The sequence below is a fragment of the Ochotona curzoniae genome, unplaced genomic scaffold (genome assembly GCF_017591425.1).
Source record: "Ochotona curzoniae isolate NIBS_2020 unplaced genomic scaffold, NIBS_Ocur_1.0 contig_4692, whole genome shotgun sequence".
Lineage (NCBI taxonomy): Eukaryota > Metazoa > Chordata > Mammalia > Lagomorpha > Ochotonidae > Ochotona > Ochotona curzoniae.
The window spans coordinates 1,950,242-1,969,277 of NW_024466361.1; the positions used below are offsets into that span (position 1 = coordinate 1,950,242).

The window sequence follows — 19,036 nt, forward strand, 5'->3', positions numbered from 1 at the left end:
CAGAAGCTGGTGGACTCGCCCTGGCAGGCAGTGCTGCTTCCGGGCAGCAGCTGGACCCACTGATCCAGTGCTGTTCAAGCTCCGCCTCCCGAGGTGGCACACCTGCCTGCGACAGCCACATTCTGCACTTGCCATGGGGGGGTTGTTTTTTTTTCTCAACTGAAAATTTGTAACGTTTATTTTTAGGTCCTTTAAAATTTTGCTAACATATAAGTACCATCGGGAGTCCCACTATGCTTATAAAACTGAATTATGGAAAGTAATGGGTAAATAAATACATGTGGAAATGAATTTATTAATAAAAAGAGAACATATTTCGCGGTCACCCTGGGATTCTTGATGGGCCTCCTCCTCCAGAGGAAATGTGGAAGTTCTAGGGAAAACCCAAAGCATGTTCCAGTCCCACAGAGATGTCTCGGATGTCCAGCAGTTTTATCTTTCTGGACACACAGTTCTTATTAATACCAAGCAGCACATGCTGTTTCTAACACTTGATTTTACTCATTTTCATGTCATAGCTGAAAATCAAGTGCACCAAGCCTTTTTCTATGGTATAAATATTTTCTACTATGTACTTTCACTCCATTTTCTTCCGATGGCATAGATATACCATAATTTATTTGATAAATCATAGCGTTTGAAAAAGAGCTGTAGTCAAGCAGGCAAGCCATCCCTCTGTCCGTGTAACACAGAAAATCTTCCTCTAGGCTCTTTGACACACACACCTCCTGGAAGGAATGGTGTGTGCAATGGTCACAGCCGCCAGGCAGCTGCTCTCAAGTGCCATGGTTCCCTGCTCTTTCCCGCTTGTTAGGGGTGATTATGGATTCCTGTCAAAGGGGGTGTCTGCTGTGTATTCAGCATGAGACAGTTCGTCTTTTTCTCTGTTCTCTCCCCTCTGAGGAAGCTAAGCAATCCCAGCCCACCCAGGGAAGATGGTAGACCTGCAGTGCTGGAGGTGCAAGGCAGACCTCCCCAAGGCCCAGGATCCCCACAGGAGGATAGCTCCCCCACCAATACAGTCGTCATGATTGTCACATTCCACCCACGGGTGCTCCTACATGGCCCCAAGCCTGGCTTTCAGAGCTGTTTGCCTCCCTTGTTGCTTTTCAACCAGCCAGTTAGAAGGCATTTTTGTGGGTGTGTTGTATCTTTCAAAGATGATTAAGGGGCTGAAAGAGTCGACATATAAGGGCAGATTAAGAAAACTAAATATTTGCAACTTGACTGAGTGACAGCCAAAGGAATGGTATTCTAAATGTCTTCTGGGCACAAATCATGCAGGAGACGTTGTCTTGCTTTTCCCAGTAACTGCCTTCTAGGAATCTCTAAAATCAGAGTTTTCTGAGGATGACATCACTTATGTAAATCAGACAATTGTGTCAATTAAGAAATTGCACTTAGCAGCTAGTAACAGGAATTTGAAATAGAAGTAGCTTAAACAAAGAGGATTTCCTTTTCTCCCCTGTGGGAGGAATCCCAGGAGCTGGTGTCTCCTCCCTTTGGGCTCTGTGAATTCCACCACTGCCTAATGGGTGCAAGAACTCCTGCAGTGCCAGGTGCTGTGGCAACTTTCCAGACAGTGACAGGCTCTGGAGTCCCCTCCCAACCGAGGCTCCTGAAGAGGGTTTCTTGCAACCCTACCTCGCATTGGCCACGTCTGCATGACACCAGGAACTTTCCCGGAGTCTTTTTGTTTTTCTTCATGTTTAGGTTGGATGTAGTGATGACCCCAGAATCCTCACGGATCTGGAACAAGGAAAGCATGGGACAGTAGGTGCTTGGTAGGCGATGAGTGGTTTCCGACATGGGATTTGCCTCTTGAGATTCTGACAGAGCCGCTCTGAGACCAGTGATTGATGCCGGTTGGAGAGGGTTTCATTTATAATCTAGTTCTTGAAAAGCAACTAACGCCCTGCTGTTCACTCTTAGGCTTTAACTTTGTTCTTTGTCACATTCTAACCAAAACGGCCATCTTAGCAGGCCTAAGAATAACATTAGCTTCTGCTAAGTTTAGTGCGCTGTGTTACACTTGGTAAAAGCACCTCCCAAATGATTTACTTCCAAGAACCACGAGGCGGAGCAGCGAGTGGCTGAGAGATGGACACAGGGCAGTCTGTGAGGACATTCTCTCTGCTTGTGTCATCATTGAAAGTCCCTCAATAAAATGCTTGTAAAGTCGCCCAGTTAATCTTTATGCTGCTTCCTCTGGGGCAGTACTGTTAGCCCTAGGCACTGGTCCCTAGGAAGCTGAGCTGGTGCCCTAACCACCTGCTGTTTGAGGAAGCAGGGAAGCAGCCTGAGCCTTGCTCAGACCCTCCCGCCCCCCCAGGCACATTTGCACATGCTCGGTTCTGAGCTGTGCTCTGAGTGGCATCAGCAGCTGTGCCTTGCCCAGGTCAGCCCATCCCTGTGACCTACCCTTCAAGAAAGAAGAAGATGGTGCTGCTTTCTGGTGAAATAAGGTTAACGCTGCATCATTTCCTGTGATTTACATCGCAGCAGTTATTTCTCTCAGTGTTGAGCAGCTGCTGTTTTGTGGGGTGCTAACTGCCCATGTGTCAAGTTTGCATCGTTCTGACTGTGTTTCAGCTGTTATTAATCACTGCTTACTTGCCATTTAATTGGGTTTTCTTCAATGAAACCCTCAACTGTTCTCACAGTGTCTGGAGTTTGAAAAGCCTTGGGACTTGCAGAAAGTTCTCTAGGGGCCATTGCTTGCAACCTCCTCCCTGTCTCTTTGCTTACCCACCCTGGGGCTAACTTCTCTGAAAAGACCTGATTTTTTTTCTCTACCTCATCCTCAGGCATGTTTTCTCATTTTAGCTTATCTCTTTGTGAAAGAGAAATCTTGAGAGAGAGAAAGCGGGCTATGGAGGCACACTGAGCTGTGGAGAGTGGGCGGCCCGCATGCAGCTTTGGCACTCCTGTGTCCTGTAGGCCAAACAGGCAATTCTCTGAGCTCCCATTTCCCCCATCTCGGCAGGGTCACCAGAGTCCCTTCCAGCCTCATCCTTTGTAACCCCATGAAACTTGATTTTTAAAATAATTTTTTTAAATATTTGTTTTTATTGGAAAGTCAGATTTATAGAGAGAAGAAGAGAAAGATCTTTCATCTGCTGGTTCACTCCCATGTGGCCACAATGGCCAGCGCAGAGTCCATCTGAAGCTAGAAGCCAGGTACCAGGAGCTTCTTGCTGATCTCACTTGGGGGTGCAGGGTACCAAAGCTGTGTCATCTTTTTGGGGGCTACTCTTTTTCCCAGGCCACAAGCAGGGAGCCAGATGGGAAATAGAACAGCCAGAACACGAACCAGTGCCTATATGGGATTCTGGCAGTTGCAAGGCAAGGATTTAGCCACTAGGCTGTCATGCCAGGCCCATAACTTGATTTTTTTTTTAATCCCAAAGAACATTTTTAACAGACTGGGCTTTCTCTGAAATATGCTTGATTATATTCTTCCAGCTACTAAAAAGATTCCAAAGATTTTAATTTTTCCAAAGAATGAATGTCTTGATGCTTCTTTCTTATTTGCCACAGATCCTTCCAAAAGTGAGTAAATGACTGAAAGGGAACCATGTATCAGGCATCTCTCCTAAACCAGGCAGGGATCCTCCTTGCTTTACGGATTGATTTTTTTATTTCTGAGTCAGGGTTTCAGAGACAGAGATCTTCCATGTGCTGCTTTACTCCCGAGCTGACCTGACTGGCCAGGCCTGGCCTCTCAAGTGGGTTGGCAGGGACCGGTCACCGAACTGGGCATGCCTGAGCACTTGGGCCCACCCCCACCTTTTCTGAGCAGGTGTGATGTATGTTTCTCATCTGTTTCTCAGGGCAGCCTTTGGCAAGGAGTCTGAAGTTCTGATTGGGAACCTGGGAGATAAACTCATTCCTGCTCAAGACATCCTTCGTGACGTCAGTGACCTCAAAGCCTTGGCCAATGTGCATGAAAGCCTGGAATGGCTGGCAGGCCGAACCAAGGCCGCTTTCTCCCATCTTTCTGCATCCCAGAGTAAGTACCTACCAGCGCAGTGATTGTGGGGACACTGGAGGACGAGGCTGGCAGCTTCCAGGTGAAGTGTGAGTGCTGTGCTGTCACCCTGTGCAGGCACGTTGGGACCTGTTGCAGACTGTCACAGGAGCCGCAGCAGAAGTCTTTCTGGGCTGCCCTCTTCCTGCCTTGGAATTCCTGGGATGGAACCAATCTCAGTTTTTCTCTATGTGAGGTTGCAAGTCTAGGAGCTCTCCTTTACACATTAGGAAACCTAAACTTGTGCAAGATTGAACCGCTGTATCTATATGCAGAAAACACATTCTGTCCCTTACAGTTATCTTGGGGCCAGAAACTGACTGCTTAGGGCTGAGTGCACAGTTGATGTCATTTTAACTAGATGTAAAACTAATAAGGAATGTCTAAAAGAGAAGAGTTGAAGTGATTAAGGAGCCAGAAAATAGAGAATGAGGACAACAGCTACTCTGGAAAAGAGAAGGCTGCTGGATGGCAATCACACATTTCAAGGAGATTAGGGAATCGAGTATGGAATAGGAGCGGGAAGTGCTTCTTTCTACCAAGGACCAATGACTCAGAGAAAAGTCATTTGAAAACTTCAGGGTACATAAACTTTTATAACAATAAGATACGTTTTTAAAAACATTACCTTAGAAGTATATTTAAGGCAGTCAAAAACAGTCAATGGGAAAAATTAAGGAACAAAGGAAGCCTAAAGGGAAAGGCAGATTTGAATACATCAATGAAAAGGTAAAAAACCAGATAGGAAAAAAAGTAGCAAGAAGAAGAAAGGACAAAATCAGCCTTGAATTGAATAATCAGATGATTGTCGTTAGGAAGAGAATGCTTGTGCACTTCCACACGAGTTGTGTCACGCCTCTAAGTCTGCGGGGCCCAGAGGAGGGTCCCGAATTCCTCCCCTGGGACACCAGGACCCGTCACATCCTGAACTGTGAAATGGTATGGCACTCATGTAACCTGTGCAGAGCCTCCCATTTACTGAGAAACGTCTCTGGCTTACTTACCGCACCTTATCAACACAATTGTTGTGTGAGGCGAGAATGCATTCCGAGAGTAGACCTCTGAGCTGTCACATACTCTGGCTTGTAAATATTCCCCAATTATACTTTATGTTTGGTACCCCTTATTTTAAATATTTTTACCTGGTGATAAAAGTATCCATATTTATTCTCAGAAATGCACATAATTTAGATATGGTGTTAACCCTTTTTTTCCCTATTCATGTTTACTGATGCTAAAGAGAAAAAGTATAGAGGTCAAACATGGTTGGGAAGGAATTTTAAATATAAATCTACGCCACAAAACTTCTGCACATTGTAATATATTAATCAGATATTGCAAAAGTGCTTTGGTTCCTTTTTTTATAGATTAGGTTGTTTTTAAATTAAACTGTATTTGTAAAGCAGAGAGTGGTCTTCCGATAGGTAATTGACTCCTCAGATGCCTGCAGTAGTCACAGTGGAGCCAGTGAGGCCAGAATCAAGCCAGGAGCCTGGGATTGTGCCAGGGCTCCTGTACGGGGGGCACCCCAGGCCACTGTTCGCTAAACGGCACCGATACATCTACTTAACATGTTGCTTTCAAATGAGGCCATGCTGAGATGAAGAGAAGGTAGTTTTATTTTCTTCACAAAAAGTCACATTTGTTTGAACTTATTTAAATTACTTTTGTATTGCATTTAATGTACAAAATTGATTTAAAACCCATTTACACATGAAACTTGATTCCTGAGATTGGTCTCAAACTTGGCCACACATCTGTTGTCATTGCTGGTCAGGTTTAAAAGTACAGATGCTGAGCCCCACTCACAGAGGTTTTCATTTACTTGTTGAAGGAATGACCAGAGCTTTGCGCAGCAACCTAGCAAGTACAGTGGGGCTGAGGACTACACTTCTTTTTTTTTTTTTAATTGTTATTAACATTGTATTATGTGATACAGTTTTATAGGCACTGGGGATTTGCCCCACCCCTCCCATACCCCTCCCCCCCCATAGTGGATTCCTCCACCTTGCTGCATAACCACAGTTCAAGTTCAGTTGAGATTCCTTCATTGCAAGCATATACCTAGCATAAAGTCCAGCGTCTTATTGTCCAGATAAGTTCAGTGGCCTCTTGGGGAGACCTTCTTTGGTCTGAAGGTAGAGCTAACAGAGTAAAGTTCCGGTCAGTTAAAAGCCCCAACAAAACCTCAGCATCAATATACAACATTATGGAATTAATTGACATAGTATTGAGTAAACAATATGTTAAAAATAATGCAAGTTCAATTCTTCAAAACATCTGGGTAGAGACAGTATCAGTGACACGTTCAAAAAATAACAAACAACCAAACAAAAATTACAGGTAAAATCAAGGCAAACATGTGGTAGCTAACCTTTTGGGATTCGCTCATTTCCCTTAGCATTATAGTTTCCAGTTGGGCCCGTTTAGCCACAAAGAACTGCATTTTGTTTTTTTTAATAGCTGAGTAGTATTCCATGGAGTAGATGAACCAAAGCTTTCTTATCCAATCTTCTGCTGATGGGCATTTCGGTTGCTTCCATGTTTTTGCAATTACTGATTATGCTGCTATGAACATAGGGATGCATGTTGGTTTGTCGTGAAACAGGTGTTTTGGATATATTCCTAGGAGTGCTATTGACTACACTTCTAAAAGGAGTGGTTCCAGTCACTGAAGCTTCTTCCTATCTCCCTAGGCAGTTTCCACAAACATCCGTGGTTGAGAACCACTGGTTTACTGCCCCTAGAAATCCCTTCTCCAGCTCCTGTAGCTCTTTCCGTTTGGGGGAACACTTCTCTGACACTGTGCTCGCAACCTTGGGGCTAGCAGGATCTGCCGCGGTGTGAACGAGAACACGGGCCACAAAGATACTGCATGCTGTGTCTGAGTTTAGATGACCTGCGTCTCCCTAGGAACTGCCAGTTAAATGTCACTCCAAATGATTAAAAATTATAAGTTTCTCTTGCCCTATAAGAGTCAGATAAATTAGGACAGAAGCAATCAGTGTTTCTGTTACCAAAAGAAGCTGCCCAATCTATGGGACGAATGTGGCTGTGTTTACCAGTTGGTTAATGTCATTGAAAAAAAGGTAGACAACCCCTGTGTCTGCGCATTCCCGTGCCCCAGGGGTATGCTGCATGCACACTGGGATCATTTTGGGTGCTGCCGACTCTGGTTTAGCATTTTCTGGATAACGGAATAGAAATAATTCTCCTGTGCTCTAGCTGAGTGTCATGTACTCTGTGTCCCTCGATAGCGAAGTAAAATGTAAAACCACGTTGTTTGTCTCCCACGGCACAAGTGAGAGTAAAAGTTCCCTCAGCCAGGATCTCAGGGGAAGCTGTCCTGGCTCAGCTTTGCCTTTGTCAAAGTATTAGACCACAGTTTGCCTTGTCGTAATTTCATCTGATTCTTTTTAATTAGAACTCTATGCGTGGTAATTCCTTTCTTGCGTTGGTGTTTACAAGCTTCAAATATTTGTAGACTGTTATCAGACGGCTCTTCCTGGGCTGCTCAGCCAAGCTCTGCACGTTGGATTCTCTAACCAGCTTTCTCTCACCAGGCTTGCTTTGTGCTTGCTCATTTTTTGTTCTTAGTAGTTATAACGTTCTCGAACGGCCTCTTTTTATGGCCTTGTTTCTTTGTCCTTCATCTCGTATTGAGGATGCTTTCCAAATTCAATTATTAGTATATTTCATGATCATGCTGTTTCCCTAAGAATAAATAAACAACTGTTGATACTGTATTTTGTTCATGAGCTTTCCACCCATTGTTTAACTTTGGATTTATTTTTAATCTTATTTCATTGACAGTACTTCCTTCAGTATGAGCTTTTCTGTATTTTAAAGTGATGACTAAAATATTTGCGTCTTACACTCAATTTCACAGCTAATTGAGTTTCCTAGGTGCAAAGTACCAAGTCGTAATTTTGTGATGATTCAGTTTTGCTCATTGTCATCCTTAATTGTTCTCTGGCGGTATTTACAAACTCATTACACTTTGCTTGTGTGGAAAAGCACTGTGCTCAGAGGGCCCGGCTGATGGTTCTCAGGGCTCTGATGAAACCCACACTTGTCACTGGGCGTGCAGAGCCTTCTTCTTCTTTGATTTTGTAAGACATCTCGCCCCCACAGGGCCTTCTTCCCCACAGATGTGCTGCGCTGCTGTTTAGCTGTTGCCCATCGTCCAGGTGTCAGGCTGAGCCATCTGCTGTCCTGTACATAGGGACACGATCGCGTGTAAACTGCTGTCCCGCTCCTGGCTCCTGTGCGCCTTTGCTCTGAGCGTGAGGAAGTGCTGAGTTGCTGCAGATCTCCTCCTCCTCTTTGGAATGCCTCAATGCTGTTTGTTTTCCCTCCCCTCTCATGAGTACACTCCCATGGCTTCCACAGCTTGGATTTTTGCCTTTTCCCACACATCTGTATTATTTTAATATATAGAATTTTTCACGTTCTTATCCCTTGCTGTAGGAAACATACAGAAAATAATTCCTCTTTGCAGTTAGACACTTTGAGGACAAATCAAGCAAGTTTCTCTATCGCGGTGGGGGAATAGTTCAGTCCTTCTGAGCAACATAGTTCTCGTGTATTAGCTGCAAATGCATACTCACTGGGTTGCTATAATCGTTCAGTGAGATAATGAACTTGGCGTTCTCAGCTGTGTCTGGTTCACAGTGGGTCTGGGACTCCTGGGCTAATCACTGGAGCTCTCATTCTTTGGACTGGGTCTTCACTTTACTCTTACCCATGTGGGCTTCTCTTTGATCTCAAGTCAGATGGTTGCCTTTGAAACTCTGTTAAGATCTGTGCCCTAAAGTCATGGCTCCCACTCCATCTGAGTTCCCGAATGTATCCAAGGTCCTGGGAATGGGTCTGTCTGAGAATGAACTTGCATCTGAAAGCCTATAAACAGTTGCCAAGAAGCAGGATTAGATTAGAAAAAGATGCCATTTATTTTTTCTCCAAACTCTGAAGGCAGGTTTCTGCTGCTGAGAAAGGCATGGCAGACCCACGCAGACCCTCGAGCAGCTGGTCGTTCTAAGGTCTTTGCCCTGCTCTGGGGGCTGGTTAGGAAGCTCCCCGTCTGCCTCTGCAAGGAGCTATGGAGGCCAGTACTGTGGGCGTTCCAGTGCAGTTACGGAGTTCTAAGTATCCGACTATAAAGAATTGTGTGTCTGTGTCTTTGAAAATGACAGCCTTCATATCCACAAGGGAAATACTTTATTAAAATACGATAATATCATGGATGCTTAAGTATGATAGCTGGGAGCTTTCAGCTAAACGTGTCTTCAAAGAACTCTGTAAAACAGAAACAGGATGAAGAAATACAACTGAACATCTTTGGGAGAGAGAAAGGGTTGGAAAACAGGAACAGGACCCTGCCAAAGTAACTGCAGGGCCAGACTAGAGAAGGTAGGGGTGCAAGTAGCCAGACTGAGCCTTGAGCAGTGCTGAGGGTGGACAGCCGCTGCGGCCTTGGGACCTGAACGAGAAACTTGAGGGATCTGCTCTGGCTGTCAGATTGAATGTCAGATTGAAAAGCATTTTATATGGAGGAGCAGTAGAAGATAGTACCCGAAGGCACAGGTTATACTGTTAAGTCCGAGCTCTTACCTAGCCACACCTTTGGACAGTTGCGTGCTTTAAAACTTGAGATAAGGGCCCGGCGTGGTGGCGCAAGTGGTTAAAGGTCCTCGCCTTGCACGCCCAGGATCCCATATGGGCGCCGGTTCTAATCCCGGCAGCCCCGCTTCCCTTCCAGCTCCCTGCCTGTGGCCTGGGAAAGCAGTCGAGGACGGCCCAAAGCTTTGGGAACCTGCACCCACGTGGGAGACCCAGAAGAGGCTCCTGGCTTCGGATCGGCATAGCATCGGCCCGTTGCGCTCACTTGGGGAGTGAATCATCGGACGGAAGATCTTCCTCTCTGTCTCTCCTCTCTGTATATCCGCCTTTCCAATGAAAAAATAATAAAAATAAATCTTTAAAAAAAAAAAAAACTTGAGATAAGCTCACAAACCAGTGTGAGAGCCCGGCTGAATGAACTCCTGAAACTAAATTTAAGTAGGTACCAGTAAGTAGGCTTGAGAGTTGAATACTGGTGGGGCAGTCAATGAGAGGGTAGAGGGCTACCCCAGGTTTCACAGTAGAACTCTTCATCATTTGGTGGAGTTGAATTTAGGAACTGGATGTGCTCTTCTGCAAGTTTACTTAGGAATCCGTGGTACACAGTGACTTTCCCGACTGTCACAGAAAAGGATAGCCAAGGGTGGTGCTCTGTAGTCCTGGAGGACAGTGAGGAGGGTCATGGCACGCAGCCATGAGATTGTGTTTCCTTCTCTCAAGGACCTTTGCAACCATTGATTCACAGTGGCTCATTCCTGCCTCGATTTGTATTTGACAACCATGAGCATGAACCACTGCCCAAGGTCAGCATAAGTCAGGGACAAAACTAGACAGTCTGACTCTTCTCACAGCACCACTGGAGTGTCCGGGTGAAAACGGAATCTCCTGTAGGAGGCTGGCTCAGACCCGTAGGCAGCATGCCCTTGTCTCCCTGGGACAGCAGGAGGACTGAGTGCCGTGAGCTTGGTGTGGACTGCATGAAATACACTTTCAAGGGGACATAGGAGGGATTCGTAAATTTACTGTAGGCATTTGTATTAAATGTTACAGACTACGCAATGACCATATGAACAATCCCCTCCAACAGGGTTCCAGGAGGGTCTCTCAGGCATGCCACTGCTGAGAATAGTACATTCTGTGCACTAACATCTTTGAGCTCTGGCCATCAAATCCTGAATGAATTGGAATGCAGTTCTTAACTAACATCTTAATCCAATTTTTATGAAAGGAAGAGTAACGAGGACTTTCCTGTAAGCCTGATGAAAAACCTAGTGTCTTTGCAGGAACCAAAAATATCTGATCCAATCCTGTAAGGAAGTGGAAGTCTTGTAAATGTCAGGAAGGTGTCCCATGCTGGAGAAACCCTCTGGTCAAACTCATCTAAAGCAGGCACTATTTGGAGGTGACTTTTCAGCAAGTCTGTCAGAAGCTTCTTACTGCAGATAAAAATTCAATAACCTTTCACTGTGGATGTGCCACAATTATCACTCATTTAAAAGCAGCCCCGCTAATAGGGTATTTTATCATGCTGGACAGTCTCTGCGTGTTCATTATTTAGTGTTTGCTAAGCTGATGGCACTTCCCTTGCACTTTTCTTATCTCTACTTCTTCAGAATTGGATTTTATATTTCCAAACCGGTCAGATATGACAAGTCATTTTCTTTCCTCTTGTCTTTTAAGAAACGCTAACTTGAGTTCTTTTTTCCAACAATCACCACTTAAAGATTAAAGCTATTGGAAATGTCTGTATTAACTAACCACTGTGGAGGACAATTGCATTTTAATTGCAGTTGGAATTGTCACTCTTCTTTGTCATCCTTTATTGTTCTCTCCATTCTACATGTATTCTATAGCCCCTTGAACAACAACCTCCCTCCTCTTCTTCCTCGCCCCTATTGTACTTAAACACACAATTGTGGCAAAGGTGAGCTATTGTGATGTGGTTGAAAGGCAAGTCAAGAGAAGTATTATCATAGTTATTACAGCAGAGAGCCTCAGCAAGGGGCTGAGAAGCCATGGAAGTAGGTCTAAGTAAATATAAACTGTCTACACAAGACACTTCTAGAAGGAAGGTGATGGAGTCATTTGCCTGACATCTGGCCGAGGGAGACATGTGGACACTGTGCCTCTTTCTATCTATAGCACATTCTTGGCAATTTTTAATTATTTTATGTCTGAGAATCATCTAGTACCATTGTTTGCAGAATGGCTACTCTTTAAAGATCCGCGTACTTCACCCAAGCTTTGCACTTGGTCTGTAATACAGATGCTTAGGTGTCTACCATTTATTGTAGATTTCATCATGGGCCTTTCACAGAATAAGGGTTGAGACCAAATCTGCTCTTCTCACAATGAGCACCCCTGGGAGACTGGGACAAGCAGGTCTCATGTCTCTAGGGCCCTCACTCTGGGGAGCTCCTGACGACCTGTGCTTTTCCCCACGCGGTAACCTCGCAGTTTTGAAGGAAATAGTGAGCTTCAGTCAAGAAGTTCAATGTCATGATTTTGAGTTTTTGAGTACAGTCTTTCAGCAATGATATTACAATACTAAAAAGACTGTGTTGAAGAGACAAAAGTCACCAAAAGCCAAACAATGGGGTATGTGGAATATTGTCATAAGCATCAAGTGAGTGTAAGGCTGGAGTCTTTCCTTATACACTGATAGTAATAAGTGTCATTTGATGAATAAAAGTATTTGCTCCAACTTTACAGAGAGAAGGGATATTCTGTCTTTTCTGTTTCTTAAAGAGGGAATGTGACTAAGAATCCTTCGTCATAATATTTGTTTAAAGGTACCACAAGCTCAATTAACACATGTGTTCATGCCAACAGCCTTTTAGCTTTTCACAGCAATCTTGGAAATGTGCTGGGAAAACCCACCCACGGCGGTTTTGCATATGCTGCTCTTCTGGCCCGGAGCACGGGTCTAGCAGACAGATGGCTGCCAAGCGTCGCTGTGGCCAGATCTCCTCCCACCAGCTCCATCCCCGTGAGGCATACCGGGAGAGGTGCTTTACTGGAACACTGCCCACACTTTCCCTCCCCAACCCAGCTTACCGGTGGAACATTGAGATACTCGGCAGTGAGCTTATATCGCCACCTTATTCCTGTCCCTCATAGAAGTGCTGGCATGCTCAGTAGCTCCTTGGACAGAGTACTTGGTGCTCATCTGAATGGGAGAGCCGTCGGAGCATTATTTGGAGAATGAAGTATCCACGACGCCTGCTGCAGTGGCCTAGCACCCAGGAAGTGACTCCTGCTTCTGCTGCTTCTCCTCTTTAAGCTGTTACCCCTCTTAGCCATCGTGAGCCTGTGTTAATTTTGAATCTTGTTGTGCTGTCAACAGTTGCCCCTTGTGGTACTCAAATGTGAAATGACCACATCTGCCCTTTCTGTTCCCCCTTCCCCTCTCTTCCCCTTTGATCGCTGGGACGTTCTGCTTGAAAAATTAATTTTCACTGTCAGGGGATCTTTGGTATATTGAACTTGAAATTAGACTTGGAGTTTTTTCAGTTTAACAGCCTTCCAAAATATACATGGCCTTGGAACTTAGTCACAGGGGAAGATGACCTTTACTCGGGGCCACAAAGAGTGAAGCTCAAGCTTAAACCTCCAGCTCTTGTTCAACAGCTTCCTCTGTGGACGTGTGGTTCAGTGCAGTGTGTCAGGAGATAATGGATATGAAGAAGCTGCTGCATTGTACTTTTAATAAAAACTGTAACATGGAGACTAGACCCTCTGATTCTGCAGCCCATCTTCTCTCTGCAGCTCTTGTGTCGTTCAGCACCAAAGCTCTTGTTTATATTAAAAGTAGACTCTAAAAGTGCTCTGGCTAAGCCCTACCCAGACATCGACCGCCTATACCACAGAGTAGCCGTGATGCGGCCATGGGCTTACGCCTTCCAGTGGAGGTCATAAAACATTGAAAGGAGTCCTGGGTGTACTCAGTCTACTAGGATTTTAGCAGTATTCACTAAAAATGAAAATTAGTGTTTTCTTTTAAATTGTCATTTTAAGCATCTTTAAATGTGTACTTCAGTGGGTATAAGTGTTTTCATGTTGTTGTGTAAGTGTCTGCATTGTCCATAAATAAAACTCTTTTCATTTTCCCAAACTGAAACTTTTACCCTTAAGCAGTAATTCCTTATTTATCTGTCTCTACCTCCAAACCTTGGAAACACTGCAAGGTTCATGCATGCTATTGTATGTATCAGAATCTTTTGCTTTTTAAAGGCCGCATAATAGTCTGTTTTAGGGATATATCACATTTTTTTCATTATGCATTAATGGACACTTAAGATTTCTGTTATTTATTTCAAAGGCAACATTACAGAAAGAGGCAGAGAGAGAGAGAGAGAGAGAGAGAGAATTTTCCATCCACTGGTTTACTTCCCAAATGGCTACAATGGCCAGGGCTGTCGGCCTGGAACTTCAGCTAGGCTTCCCACATAGCAGCTGGAGCCTAAGAATGTGGTCTGTCATCTGCCGTTTATCAGAAGCCTTAGCAAGAGGCTGGACTGGAAGTGGAGCACCCACGACTTGAACTGGTGCTTATGTGGGATGCTGCCTCTCAGGTGGCAGCCTTACCCACTGAGCACAGTGTCAGCTGGCAGATTTCACTGTGAGTTGTGCTATGAACATATTTTCAATCTTTGCTTTTTCATATTTTGGCTATGTACCTAGAAGTAGAATTGTAGAAACTAGTATTTTGAAAGCAGATATGCTTTACATTTTTTTCTGATCATTGTTTTCCAAGCCCAATTCTGTTTTTCCTTTTAAAAAATTGCTTTAAGTTGACACACATTGGTGGTACGTATTTTTAGGATGTTGTGTGACATTTCAATGTGTGTAATGTTGATCAGGGTCGTTGGCATATCTGTCACCCCAGGTGTTTGTTGGTTCTTTGTGCTGGGAACATTCAAAATCCTCTGTATCAGCTGTTTCAGAATGTTCAAGTACTTGTCGTTGACCATGGTTATCCTGCTGTGCCATAGAACAGTTGAAGTTATGTCTGCTGTGCAGCTGCACCCCTGTGCCCGTTACACCGTTAACTGTGCTCTATCTCTCCTGACGTGACGTCCTTACCAGGCTGTGGTGCTCACTATTCTATTCTCTACTTGTTTGAGATCAGCTGTTTAGCTTCTGTATGTAATGACAACATGCAATATTTGTCTTTCTGTTTCCCTTAACAGCCCTTAAATGTCCTCCAGTTTCACCCACGTTGCTCTGAATGACAAAATTCATTCTTTTTTAGGGATGAGTTATATTCTGTTGCATATATAAACCAAATTTTACTCCTTCGTTCCTCTGTCAGTGGACACCTAGCTAGGTGCATGTCGTGGCTGTTGTGATAATGCTGCAAGGAACACGTGCATAAACTCCCTCCGGGTGGGCACGAGTAGTGACTGCTAGATCACGAGGCAGTTTGATTTCTGGATTTTAGACTGCTCCATTACTGTTCCCGATGGTGGCTGTATCTGTTTATAATCCCAGTAGTGGTATCTGAGAATTCCCTTTCTCTGCATTTTTGTCGGCATTCCCTAATTTGATAATAACCATTCCACCTGAGATGAGGTGATATTGCATTGTGATTTTGATTTGCGTTTCTCCGATGATTAGTGAGAAGTAGTTTTCTTGTTTACTTGTTGATCATTTGTATATCCTCTTTGATAAATGTTTAATCAGGTTATTTGCTCATTATTTGTTCTTTGTTTTGTTTTGTTTTCTGCTTTTGAGGTATTTGAGTTATTTATAAATTCTGAAAATTAATCCCTTGCCAGACGAATAGTTTGCAAATATTGTCTCCCATTCGGTAGGCTCTCTCTTCACTGTGTTGATTGGTTCATTTGTTATATGAAAGCTTTTTAGTTTGATCTAATTCCCTTTGTCATATATATATATATATACATATATACATATATATATACATATATATCTTTGTGGGATCCTATTCAAGAAGTTCTTTACTCAGAGCATTATCCTAATGTATTTCGTCTCTATTTTCTTCTAGTGATTTTAGATTTCAAGATTTACACTTAGATGTTCAATCCATTTTGAAATGATTTCTGTGCGTGATAAGAGATACGAGTTCAGTTTCTTCCCTCTGCATGTGTATATCTACTTTACCCAGCACCGTCCATTAGATTTCACTTCTCCAGCAGTATGTTCCTTTGCCTTGGGTGAAAATCACTGCCTTGGGCTCTGTGTTCCTTCCACTGGTCTCTGCTGATCTGGGTTACCATAACATTCTGTGTTGTGTTGGAAGTCAGATATTATAATGCTTCCAAGCTCTAACTTGTGCTAAGGATTGCTGTTGTTGTTTGGGGCTAATTTGTTGTTCCCTACAAATGTTAGGAGTTTTTTCTGTTCTTCTGAATAAATTGCTGGTGTTTTGATATAGATTGCACTGAGTCTGTATACTACTTCAGATTATATGGATATCTTAACAACCTTAATTTCCATGATCCATGAACATGGGATGTTTTTCCATCTTTTGTATGTGTCCTCTTCAATTACTTTCATCACAATTTTAAATGTCTATTATACAGGATTTGACTTTCTGGTGTTGAAAATTTTTATGTCAATGTTCTGGAATATTGATCTGGAGGTTTCTATTTTTGTTTTATCTTTTTCTGTTTTCAGCATCAGAGCAATACTAGCTTTGTTAAATGAGTTTGGAACTATTCCCTCCCTTTAAATTCTTTGGAATTATCCAACTCCTGATTTCTTATATAGATGTCATCTTGTAATAAAAACTTGAGCATTTTTCTCAGACAGATTGTAGTCATGATAATAACGACATGTGGGTTGTGCATTTTGCAGTCGAGGCTGTAGTTGGGATGTACACGGTCAGAATTCTTGGGTTCTGATCCTGTCTCTGCTCTCAGTCCCAGCTTCCTGCTCCATGTGCCTGTGAGGCGGTGATGATGGCTCAGGTGCTTATGTCCCTGCCACCCACACGCGAGACCCAAACTGAGTTTTGAGTGCATGGCTCCAGCATGACCTAGCCCTAAATGTTAGACATATGTGCAGTGAACCAGTGAATTGAGAATCTCCCTGTATCTTTTCTGCCTTTGTCTGTTTGCCTTTCAAAGCAATGCATTTAAATGTTCTAATATGTCAAAGCATTTTATGTGTTTTTCCTAATTTTTGTGAGCTGTTACCTGTGAGGCTTGTTTTTCTGGTTGTTAGTTCTGAGGTTTTTAATGTAGGCTGAGGATGTAAGCAGGAATAGACATTGAGAACATGGCAAGGCTGATAGTGATCTTGCTGCTGGCCAGTTCTTCCTTAATCCAGCTGCGTTATCTTAAGTCGTAACAGTTTAATCAAATGACTGGAGGCTGACAGAAGAACCTGGGCTTGTCAAGGGTACTATTTGGAATGTGGACTTCATCTAGTCATGAACATAAGCTTTGCCCTGGGAATTTATGCCCTTTGAGGTGTTAGATAATACTTCCTTTGAAGCTCTGTGGTTAAGAAGAGTTTGTAGAATATCATTTGCTCCATCTTTAGCTTATCTCTTGTTGATGTCATTTCTGGTCATGTTTTTAAGTGTACATAGTTTATTAATACTGTAATAGATGTGTATAAATTGCAAATAAATAAGGGCACCTGTCCTGATGATCTGAGCCCAAGTATCCCTTGCTGTTGGGATATCTAATCAAAGGACTTTGCTGTTTCCAAATGAAGTTGTAGCACTGCCATAGCTTTTTGTGTTACTTTGCTGTCTTTTTAAATTAGGCAAGAACTGAGTTATATCTGAAAATGTACCTTAACAAGGTTCTAGCATCCTCCAGATTCTTTCCACTGAAAGTGCTTGGGAAAGGATGGAAGTGATTTCAGCAGGAGGGGGTTCTCGGACAGAAGAGCAGAGGTTTGCCATTTCTTCTGCAGAAGCTCTCACTAATCTTTGCGAAGTGAAGTGTGTTGAGGCTGAAGAAAAAAGGTGCCACAGCAACTTGGTCTGCTGGTTCACTCTGTGTTACTGGTTAAGGCAGCCCTAGTATTTTTTCACAGAGAGTCCAAGAGACAGTCTTTCTGGCCCAACCTCCTTGAGAGCTGGCAGCAACTCGGCTGCGTCTTCTAGGTAAGCTTGGTATCTGCCTCCTCACAGGCCCTCATCATTTATGGATTCAGCATGCAGAGAGTCAGGTTGGTTCTTACAAGGCAAAAAGAAGCTGGGATACTCAAGGCCCTGTGTCTGGATCTCCTACCTTGTATATCAGCCATATTCAGGAGGCCAGTGTAAGCCATTAGGCCAATTGAGGCTAGAAGGTGGGGAGAAAATTCTGCTTCATCAGGGAAAAGCAGCAAAGAATTGTGACTCCATGTTTTCCTATCACATTGGTGATAATGAGGAAATAATGCCAGAAAAGACATGACTTATTCATAACTAATTAATCCTTCAGCCTGATTGAGAACATGTTTTATTTGCATTTTATTTTTGTTTTATAAAAAGATTAATTTTTTTAAAAACTTGCATTTTTTAGATTAATTTGAAAGAGTTGTTGAGAGGGAGAGATATAGATCGATAGATAATCTTCCATCCACTGGTTTACCACCTGAAGGGCCACAGTGGTCAGGACTGGGCTAAGCAGAACCCCGGAGCCAAGTGCTCCATCCAGGTCTTCCATGTGGTTCAGGGACCTAAACACTTGGCTATCTTATGCTGCTTTTCCCAAACCATTAACAAGGTGCTAGATCAACAGTTGAACAGCTGGGACACAAACGAGCACCCATATAGAATGCTGGTTTTGCAGGTGCCAGCTTTCCTTGCTACAACACTGGTCCCATACATTGCCTTATTTGTACTGATGTGTTTTCCAACGAAGAGTATTTTGCTTGTCTTCTTTGACCTGAGGATTGCCTAGGAAGGTATAGCACACAGTTAGAACACATTTTCTTGTTAGTATTCTCCAAATGGCACACTCAAAATGGTGTCTCTATTCTTGACTTAAAAATAGCTAAATTAAATTTCTAGTGCAAAAGAATTTCCCTGCTGTCTGAATTCCTCCGTGTTCCTTATAGATTAACTTGTAACATCTCTCATTAAACAGATTGTCCACAGCCCCTCCTTTTTTCATTTGGACTCCATGTATACAGTTTAATTTTAGAAAGCAACAGTTACATACTGTTCAATGTCTGAGTGAGCCTGAACAGCCATAAGAAAGTATGTAGATCATGGAGTCCTTAGTAATGTCATATATTCTGGACATTTAAAAATAAATATGCATTTATTTTAAGAACTTACTGTTTTGAAGTACTTAATTTTTAATAACAGCAGTCTTTAGTCCTCAATAAATTTGTATTGGATTAACCTAGTTTTAAAATCAGAATTTCCCTTATGGGGTCTAATGAGGTGTAACCCTTCAGTGTTACTGAGGT

At 43.2% G+C, this 19,036-nt stretch overlaps 1 protein-coding gene across 2 annotated transcripts in view; it reads left to right on the plus strand.

The window, feature by feature from the left end:
- The window catches only part of EXOC4 (exocyst complex component 4), an 817,909-nt gene that overhangs the window by 446,122 nt on the left and 352,751 nt on the right, over positions 1–19,036 (plus strand). Inside the window, exon 14 of one of the 2 annotated variants that reach the window (XM_040987490.1) lies at positions 3,834–4,012. The exons of the other annotated variant lie outside the window; for it this stretch is intronic. Coding sequence (XP_040843424.1) covers positions 3,834–4,012 — 179 coding nt within the window. The remainder of the gene's footprint in view (positions 1–3,833; positions 4,013–19,036) is intronic. 2 annotated transcript variants of the gene reach the window in all.